At 32.1% G+C, this 10,070-nt stretch overlaps 2 protein-coding genes across 2 annotated transcripts; one reads left to right on the top strand and one right to left on the bottom strand.

Moving 5' to 3' along the window:
• The first annotated feature begins 435 nt into the window (after positions 1 to 435).
• LOC112591833 lies at positions 436 to 2,400 on the top strand. Its single transcript, XM_025335772.1, has 5 exons — positions 436 to 533; positions 1,115 to 1,244; positions 1,349 to 1,485; positions 1,558 to 1,689; positions 2,245 to 2,400. The coding sequence occupies exons 1-5, from the start codon at positions 462 to 464 to the stop codon at positions 2,398 to 2,400; spliced, it is 627 nt and encodes a 208-aa protein (XP_025191557.1). The 5' UTR covers positions 436 to 461.
• Positions 2,401 to 2,409: 9 nt separating this feature from the next.
• On the bottom strand, positions 2,410 to 4,151 carry LOC112591832 (general transcription factor II-I repeat domain-containing protein 2-like). The gene is made up of 2 exons (XM_025335770.1): positions 2,530 to 4,151; positions 2,410 to 2,446 (listed from the first exon to the last, which is right to left on the bottom strand). Exons 1-2 carry the CDS (start codon positions 4,149 to 4,151, stop codon positions 2,410 to 2,412), a joined length of 1,659 nt encoding a protein of 552 aa, XP_025191555.1.
• Between the last annotated feature and the right edge of the window lie 5,919 nt (positions 4,152 to 10,070).

Here is a 10,070-nt window from a genome sequence, read left to right as displayed (position 1 = left end):
TCGTCATTTAATATTTATTTTCAAATATTTATCAAACTTGTAATTTGTAAGTGTTTAAATAATTAGCAACAGCTAAAGAAAATATTACCAGTGCATGCATTCAAAAATATTTAAAACAAAAATAATAAATAAATTATGATCAAATGATAATTGTTGTTATTTGATGTATTATTTTTGTCGGTAAGCCATTAAATTAATAATTGTTTAATGATATGGAATAGATACTGACGGTTCGTGGCAACTAAAATGAATTTAGAAATATTAAACATAAAATAGTTGATAAGAAGTTGAATACTTTGTCTAAATATATTAAAACTTATATGTTTAAAGGTGTAATGAGAGCTTTGAAAACAGCTAACAAGGTTGTTTATATACACAACTTGATTCTATTATGATGATAATTGGCCCTCAGTATATAGTCCAACAGATGATGAGCAACAACATAAGAAAAGAAAGATACAATGGGTCCATTAGTCAATTTTTTAAATGATTTTAAAATTAGTGGTCTTCTCTTGAATGTATATGAAATTTATGTGAGTAAAAAAGAAGTTAGCTAAATTAAACAAGAGTTTTAAAGTTCTTATATTATAATTATGTATGATTTTATTTTGAAATAAAATTTTCAACAAGAATACAACTACCCTGATTTGTTATGATAAAAATGATTTCAGTTTGGCAATTACAGGGATGATGAATAAAGTTGTAAATTCCCAGTACTAACTTTTATAAATTATATTTGAAAAAAACGGTTCATTTTTATAACTACATAAAATACCCGAAAACGAAAATTAAGTATTTCATCAATTTTCGAAAGATTCTTTTATAAGATTATTATTCAATCAGTACAGAAATATTTCTAATTTATATTTACTAGAGTTATAAAATAATCTTTAAAACATAATATGGTTTTATAATTTTGGTATTTGAGTGTACCTACCCATTATTTATATTTCACTGATCACATGTATCAATTAATGATAGCTATATTTAAATGTCTTGTGACACTTAGATATATAATTCTAACTCATTGTTAAAAAATCTAGTCAACACAACATAAAAAAAATTAATGTATAACATAGTATTGTTTTTGATTGATTGGTATATTTTTTTTAAGGGTGTCATGGAAAATTTTCCTCAAAAAATAAGTACATTTGTTAGTCAAGTAAAACAAGAAGTAAAACATAAAATAATATTTGGATTAACCATAGACGGATATTCCTATACGAACTTTAGTAATCCTTCGGGTAAGACAATTAAATCTAAAACGATATTTCCGAGATCAATAAATCATTGTTATCTTTTATGTTTGTGTACATTTTTTCTTTATATTCCAATTATGTTCTTTAAGGTTTCGATTTTACAATAACAAATGGAGTATTGGATATGTATTTAATTAACTTTGTAAATTTAAACGATTGTGACTCAAATGGTAAGAAATATGGTTTAGCTCCAATAACATGCTCAATTCCTGATATGACGACTATGGTAGGTACTTGTTCTTAAAAATAGTGAAATATTTCAATTTAAAAATACTACATTATTTATGAAATATTTCAGGAACAAGTGACTTCAGCTGTAACGAGTTCAAAAATGGATAAGTCGAAAATTTATGCTTGGTTACAGAGTATAATATTGATACCAGATGATCAACCTCCAATATACGATAAGCATTTTACGACGTATTCTACGGTATGATTAATTTTATATAGTAGATATAAAAGTTTAAGAATCAAATTTACTTTGAATTATTAAAGTGTTTATATAAATATTTCATTTTTATTTATACTAATATAATAATACCAATTAAAACAAATAAAACATTAATTTGCACCTGTAAAAAAAAGGTATGGAGAAAAATATTTTATAACTGTTCATTTTTGGATGAAAATGAAATTGATGATTAGTTTTAATAATAATTTAAGTTTAGATGAAGTGGACTTAAATATTTTGAGTTATTACTGTGCCCTTTAACATGATTATATACTTAAGAAAAAGAACCTTTTTTATGTAAAAATATATACAGTCATTACGTTTATTTTATACAATTTAAATTAGCAATCCCTTTTTATCAAACTTCATATAGCAATAAAACGTGAAAACACTTAACATATTAGTCTTGATTACACAGATATCAGTTTATTTTTAGTGAAATATATTTTTAGCAAGGTTAAAATATGTCATTGTCTTCAAATTTTATGCATTTTTGTTTCTACACTGAAAATCACTGTTTTGTTTATATTGCAGTATTGTAGCACCCGTACAAAAAATTCATCTCTCTTGTGTCAGAGCCCTTCAAAGCTTACACGTGATCAAGTAAATATTTTTGAATCTTATTCAATCTCTGCTTATAGAACGGGATTAATTCATAAAGGCAAAAAAATCCGATACGCACATGTATAAAGATAGATATCAGAATATGAAACAGTATGAAATGTATTGTGAAGAACTAAGTGTGATATGTAATGAAATGAGTTTTTCCGCAATTTCATGGTCGAAAAAGTCTGTTCGCACACATAAGACGACGCAAACATCGCCATAATTTTCTGGGCATGAACAATTATCTTTGGGAATTCAGCTTTCGGAAGTGCTCTATAAAAATCTAGTTTTGTGGAATTCAAGAACAGTTGCTTCAAATGGGTACTGCTCTGCATTTCAATAATTTCTAACTGCAATTCTGCAGATACATTTTCTGGATCTACATTAAAGGGCATCGAGAAAACATCTAGTGATGATTGAATGTTCTTAAAATCTTGAAACCTAGTTTGAAATTCTGTGTGAAGTTTTTTCAACGCCTGACTGAATTCTTTTAGTTTGTTCGCACTCACTGGTGACATGGATTTTAAACGCAGAAAGTGAGTTAAATCGTTCTTCTCCATGCAGTTATAAAACAGAAAAAGCTGAGTTTTAAATGATTTCAGACAACCCCAAGTCTCATCTATAAATTGGTTCTTTCCTTGCAATTTTTTATTTAATTTATTATAGTGTTCGAGCAAATCGGTAAAAAATGCAAAATCGGTACGCCAATCTTTGTCTTCGAAGATTTGGAAATCAGACCATTTGTCTGTTTTATTCTTTAAGAAATTTTGTATTTCCTCTTTTAAATTCCAAACCCGTTCAAATGCATACCCACAACTTAACCATCTTACTTTTGTGTGGTAAAGAAGGTCAGAGTAATCTGCGTCAACTTCAATCAGAAATTCTTGGAATTGTCGGTGTACTAGGCCCCGAGATCGAATCGTATTAATTAGTTTTGAAACTACATTAAGTACATGGGTAATATCTATTGCAGCTTTACAAAGGACGTCCTGGTGAATTATACAATGTAAAAATACAACATCGTGATTAGAATTCTGGTTCCGAAAAATACCTGAAAACCCCACGTCTTTCCCAACCATATTTGGGGCTCCATCTGTAGTTATATTGCATAATTTTGAAATAGGTGCATTTAAATTTTGGAGACTTTTGGAAAATTCGTTATAAATTATTTGCCCCGTCGTTTTTCCTTTTAACGATTGTAAACAAGCTAGCTCTTCAGTAATATTAAATTCAACATCAACGCCTCTAATGAATATTAATAATTGAGCAGTGTCACTTCTATCCGTACTTTCATCCATCGTCACGGAAAAATATTTAAAGTTTGCTATACGCTGCCTAAATTGAGTCGACAAGTTTAATGCAATGGCGTCAATTCGCGTTGTTACTTTTTTTCGAGATAAACTGACAGACTCAAACTCTTTAATTTTTTCTGGACATAAAATTTTACTCATACTCACCATACAATCTTTAACAAATTCTCCTTCCGAGTATGGTTTGTTATTTTTAGCTATTTTATAAGCCACAACATATCCAGCCAGTGTAGAAGCCTTTTGAGCAGTGTTTTGCTTTATAAACACATTCCGTTGAGTAGATATTGTTTTTTTTAGGTTTTCCGCATTTATCTTTTTTTCTGCGTCATCCATCAAAGCATATTTGGTTTTTGAATGTTTGGTGTTGAAATGACGAGCAAGGTTGAAATCTTTAAATACCGCCACTGCTTCATTACAAATAAGACATACTGGCTTACAATTGTATTCCGTAAAAAAGTATTTCCAAGCCCACTCTTCTTTAAACACACGACACTCGGAATCAACTTTTCTTTTTTTATACGCCATTATTCCAAAAAACCAGATTTTCTATTAAACAATTATGAATATAAAGTGTTACGCAAACAAGCAAGAACAAGAGACAAAATTAAAACAAAATTAACGTAAAACGTACGGCTCGGTCTGTGACAGCTGACGAGTGACGACTGAGTTTACTATACGTACTATACATACTATAACACAAGGAATAACGATTAGGTATAACGACTGATACACAATAACATTATATCAATTTACTTATATACATAAGTACATCATACATATTATTATACGATAACTACGATAAGGACGCACCAAACCGAGATCCCGGAAATATATTAATATGAACAAAAATGGAAATTATATACCTATTATCATAGTACCTACTATCTACTTACACCACGCTATGAGGGTATGACCACGCACAGTCCACGCCAATCCATTTATATATTTGAAACTATTTTCTTCCATCATTTTGAGAATATTTTAGGAATTTTTTTATACTATACGGGCCATATACTATCCGTGTCGATAGACCCTCGGCGGGCCGGATTAAATTCTTCGCGGGCCGGAGTTGGCCCGTGGGCCGTACTTTGCCTACCACTGGTCTATACCAAATAAGAGCGCACTGCGTTGGCGCATACAAATGAATCGCAGAGCAACTCCCCTGGAGTATTAGCTTATTTTTCTTTTTTTGAGATGCAACCCAGCATCTTTTCAGCTTTGCCCCTGCTGGACGCTTGAACTTGATTTGCCCTTATTGGACGCCCTTGAATAATGTCCGCACTGGATTGACCTGCGTGCTGTTATGCTCCGCAGAACTCTCTTCTTTCCTTCCTTCGGGTTGCACATGAATGTGGATTCGTCGGTGGGTCTCAAACTACTTTTTTGAGCAAGCCAAAATTTTTCGTTTGATGAAGTGTGACCCCACATCTGACACCAAATTGTATGTAGTAACCAGTCGCTGTCACTTGATCGTGGTTACTGCAATACTTCTTTAACGACGAATGCACAATGTTGATACAACGTCGTAGTTGAGGAAGAGAAGAGGTTTATGTTTGAATTAGTATTTATAACAAAATATTAATATTTAACTTTAAGTATTTATTAAATATAAAATAACTTTAAAATATAAACTTTTTAGAAGTGTTTCGACTTAGTATTGAAATACTAAACCGGAGAGAATATGTGTGTGGAACGTTTCTCTAGAGGCTCTTGGTAAGCATGGGTGAAACGTTTGTGTTTGAAATACTCTCTGGAGCTCCCTGTGAAGAGGGCTCCTATTTATATGAGACATGTCGTGATTAGGAAAGGATGATTGACGTCACAGAAATAGCGTGATGTTCCTAATCCAATCAGGAAACAGCATCAGTGGTCCGATTAGGTGGCGTGATATAGTTTTAGACCACTGGACTTTAGAACTACGTTTTTATGCTAAAAACGTCGGTTTACTACAGTGTGATACGATACGTTCCGTAGATAATTGTCACATATTTAGGTATTTTTTAGTTATTAGCTGTGAAAATATGGATAAGTACGCTGTGTTAGGTAAGTATGAAAATATCTGTATTGTTAAAAAGATTCGTAATTTTCGTATAATGGCTACACACATACAAAATACCAAATTAAGTTCATATAATATACGAATATTAAAATACGAATTATGTATTGGATAATAAATAATAATAATGTCATCGGTGTCTCAATTTCACTATTTCAGTCTCGCGAACGTACGCGCGTTTTTCGATGACCGATATAACCATTGTTAAGTTTGTATACACTATAGGGCCATACCGCCCATACTACCACGTCAACCAAGGCGACACTATAAAATATTAGTATAATATACTATAGATATAATAATAATATTTTTTTCCTAGTACCAGTCTACTTATAGCCAAAGTGCATATAACTACACAGAGGCTGAACTATTTTTACACATACAATTATATAATATTATATATAGATAATTCAAAAGTCAAGACGCCGCTACGTGGACTGCGGAGTGCGGACTATCGATATTCGAATATTTAATACACCCGTCTAAAATTAGTGGTAAAACCCATGAAATACGGTGGAAATCGGTATTACTATTGATAATAATGATTAGGGAAGAGGACTTGTAGCATTTGCATATTTGTTTTACACAGTCACAAAAATAGCAGAGTACGAAACAAATACGTTTCATGTTTTCACAAAGCTAGTTTTGAAATTTTATTTTGCATATAAATGCATATTTTGAGTCTTTTTTGTTTTTAGGGCATATTTTACACTTTTATACGCTATTTTATACTTTTTAAGACATATTTAACTTAATTCAATTTTTTCCACATCGACATTTTTATTTTAAACAATACAGTCAAAATATTTGGAGAAAAATTTATTTATTTTAAATTTTTGTCGAATAATATGGTTTTTGACTGTCCGTGGCACACATTTTTCCTAGAAGCGCTTGCAGAGAATCGCCGATATACCAATAATATTAATTTGCTGTAATTAATTTTATTAATAGATAGATAACAATTTAACGTCGTACACTAACATACAACATCACCGCCTTAGTGAGCTGTGTGCGCACAATGCGGGCTTTTTTCGATAAGGATTTATTTATAAAACGTTTCTAGAAACGACAATAAACGATAATAATCAATATTTTAGTATATTTTAGTCTCAGTCACTAGTCAGTTCTGCGGAATGTACATTCGTGTTATCGTGCCGACTTATTATCCGTACTATAAATTTATTTGAAAGTTTTTATTTGTAATAAAATGCCGAAAGATAAACAGCGTTTAAGTAGTCGGTTAAAATGTTTTGTGTCTGAGTTTGGTGCCTGTACGTTTTCGACCGACGGTAAAGTCCTGTACTGTAAGTATTGTGACGTTAAAATAGGAAGTGAAAAACGGTTTAATGTTACGCAACACCTTAATACAGACAAACACAAAAAATCGATTATGCGTAAAGAAAAAAACCAAAATGTACATGAATTGGGAAAAGTACAACAATTGGTGAGTAATTCTAAAAAATCATCTTTCAATAAAGACTTATGTTCTGCAATGCTATCAGCCAACATACCTCTTAATAAGCTAGGTATCATTCAATTTAAACAATTTTTGGAAAAATATACGGGGAAACAAATTCCGGCCATTACTACTCTACGCAAAGGCTATGTCGATGAAATTTATTCTGAAACTATAAATAAAATTAGAAATGCTATCACTGGTAAAAAGATCTGGGTATCAATAGATGAGACCACCGACTCATTAGGCCGATACATTGCAAACGTAGTAATCGGTACTCTTGAAACCGATGGTCCAGGCCAGACATTTTTATTGAATTCCGAAGTACTGACCAAAGTTAATCATTCGACTATTGCGAAATTATTTGATAATTCAATGCATCTATTGTGGCCAGAAGAAGTGCGTTACGACGACGTCCTATTGTTTTTAAGTGATGCGGCGCCTTATATGGTGAAATCCGGGAAGTCAATTCAAGTATTTTATCCTAAAGTTATTCATGTTACTTGTATTGTGCACGGGCTTCATTTTATTGCTGAAAAAATTCGTTCAAATTACTGCAAAGTCGATAAAATCATCGCAAATGTCAAAAAAGTATTTTTGAAGGCGCCTTATCGTGTTGCAATATTTAAAGACAAAGCGCCCAATATTCCACTACCACCAGCACCTATTTTAACAAGATGGGGGACGTGGATAAGAGCCGCTGTGTATTACTGTGAACACCTTGAAATTATTAAATCTATTGTCGACGCTTTGGATAAAGAAGACGCTATTTCTATTGCAAAATCACAAAAGCATTTTTCTGAAGCAAGCCATGCGGCCAATTTAGTATTTATCAAGTCACATTTTGGATTTTTAACTGATACAATTACCAGTCTTGAAGCAAAAAATATTTTACTTAGTCATGCTATTGGTGCAGTGCAAAATGTTAGTTTGAAATTGAGTCAAGTCCCTGGTCCAATTGGAAAAGTTGTTAAAGAAAAGATGAATGATGTTTTGAAAAAAAATATTGGATATCAAAGTTTAATTCGAATTTCAAACATTTTAAATGGCGAAGAAACTTCAATGGACGAACTACCCGAAAATTTAAGCACAAACGATTTGATCTACTTTAAATACGCTCCAGTTAACTCTGTCGATGTTGAAAGATCATTCTCAATGTTCAAAGTTCTTTTGGCAGACAACCGACAATCTTTTCAGTTTGAAAATTTAAAAAAACATTTGATCGTTCAATGCAATTTTCAAGGTAAAAGTATTATTAACATTAATTAAATATTTATCAGCTAAAATTATTTTTACTAAACCATGGATTTTATTTTTTTTATAGTGCCAGAAGAAGAAGTATAAAATTAAGAAAAATGTATTTTGCTTATTTGGCTATGATATAAAGTATATTTAAACTATGTAATTAGTTTGACTTGTTTTAAATGCTATTTATTTATTTACTTTTAAATAAAAATGCTAAAAAAATTTTTAAGTGCATATTATTGGGTTTTTAAGTGCATAAGTGCTTGCATATTTGCAGCTTTTTTAGAGCTATAAGTCCTCTGCCCTAATAATGATAATATTATTATTCATTCCTTCTCAGTCTCCGAACACGTCTAATATTGTCCGTTGAACACTGAAGAGAAGGAGAACCAACCGAAAATAGTGTTTTCAGTTTTTTATTATATTATACTTATACTATACCGTAATTACTAATTTTATATTTTGCCATTTTGGTGTAAATAGCGGTGATCTGGTGAGTACTTACCTATTATTTATTTAAATAATTAAGATTGTAGTTGTAAGCGTACAATCTATATAAACATAAAAAGTACATCAACGGATAGGGGAAATCAAGACGAAGACAACTATATTATCTTCCCCATGGTTGTAACCCAAAAAACTTCGGAGATATCATCAAATCCATCGTGAGAGAAAACACAACATGCAACCGGATATTGCAGGTGTTTACTAGTCGGTACGGATAGCAGTACTTATTCTAGTAAGATTCGGCATAGACATCAGTACACTCTCATTCCTTTTTCAAGCTACGACCAAACTACAACGAAGAATGAAGATCTGAAGAAACCTCAAGAGATTCATCCAGCGAACGACGACCGGTACGATCCTGTGTGTAACTCTCATAGAGCATCGCCACAAATCAATCGCACGATCCAACGAAAATTCCGGAACATTGCCGGTTGCCAATATATCTTTGTCCACGGAATCAACAAAGTGGTAACCTCTCGTTATATCCGACGTCGGAGGATGGCTTAGTCCGGAACTTCGGCGCGGATACTCGATGCGCCATCGAGAGATCCGTGCGACACAGAGATTTGGCCCGGCAGAACAAACAGCAACGAGGAGATCTAGACAATAACTATCAACCGGACGCGAGGATTTACCATTTGGGAAAACAAATAGAAGACGTATCAAGTTGTGAAATACATTGTTCTTTTCAGGACAACCTTGATAAAACAAGTCCCCCCCCCCCCAAGCGCGTCTGTCTAGGCCTCGCTCAACCCGAACAGAGATTGTGAGTAGACGCCACTTATTTGAGCGGGCCTAATTCAAATACTCTGATCCATCCATTATTTTGTAAAAAAGTAAACTCCTTTTATATTGTATAAATTTTAACGGAAAAGGTGTTTCCCATCCCCTAATATTGTATTATATAAGATTATATAAAAGGAAATAAAGGAATAATTATATATATAATATAGATGTGTTCATATTCATGGTAAACGGCTATAGTACCTTATAGTAAGTACCGTTTCAATTGTTAATTGTGGGCTGTGGGGCGACAATGCAAAACGTACTATTTGCATTTTTGTCAAAATGGAGTTATACATTGAGGCATATGTTTGAAATGACGGCGGATCGATTGGCATCGTCAGATTAGGTAAAAATGTACTATTTCTCATTCAATAACCGATTTTAAAATAGTCAA

The sequence above is a fragment of the Melanaphis sacchari genome, unplaced genomic scaffold (assembly GCF_002803265.2).
Source record: "Melanaphis sacchari strain LSU unplaced genomic scaffold, SCAv2.0 Contig143_pilon_pilon, whole genome shotgun sequence".
NCBI classification, from domain to species: domain Eukaryota; kingdom Metazoa; phylum Arthropoda; class Insecta; order Hemiptera; family Aphididae; genus Melanaphis; species Melanaphis sacchari.
The sequence above is the reverse complement of the archived record's forward strand: the minus strand, read 5'-3'. Positions and strand labels throughout refer to the sequence as shown.

Excerpts from the sequence above, each read along its gene's own strand:
- LOC112591832 (XM_025335770.1), bottom strand. The coding sequence starts at position 4,151 with ATGGCGTATAAAAAAAGAAAAGTTGATTCCGAGTGTCGTGTGTTTAAA. Across the intron at positions 2,447-2,529 it reads GCCCAGAAAATTATGGCGAT|TTCTTCACAATACATTTCAT; the intron begins GTTTGCGTCGTC and ends TATCACACTTAG.
- LOC112591833 (XM_025335772.1), top strand. The coding sequence starts at position 462 with ATGGGTCCATTAGTCAATTTTTTAAATGATTTTAAAATTAGTGGTCTT. Across the intron at positions 1,486-1,557 it reads TTCCTGATATGACGACTATG|GAACAAGTGACTTCAGCTGT; the intron begins GTAGGTACTTGT and ends GAAATATTTCAG. Across the intron at positions 1,690-2,244 it reads ATTTTACGACGTATTCTACG|TATTGTAGCACCCGTACAAA; the intron begins GTATGATTAATT and ends TTTATATTGCAG.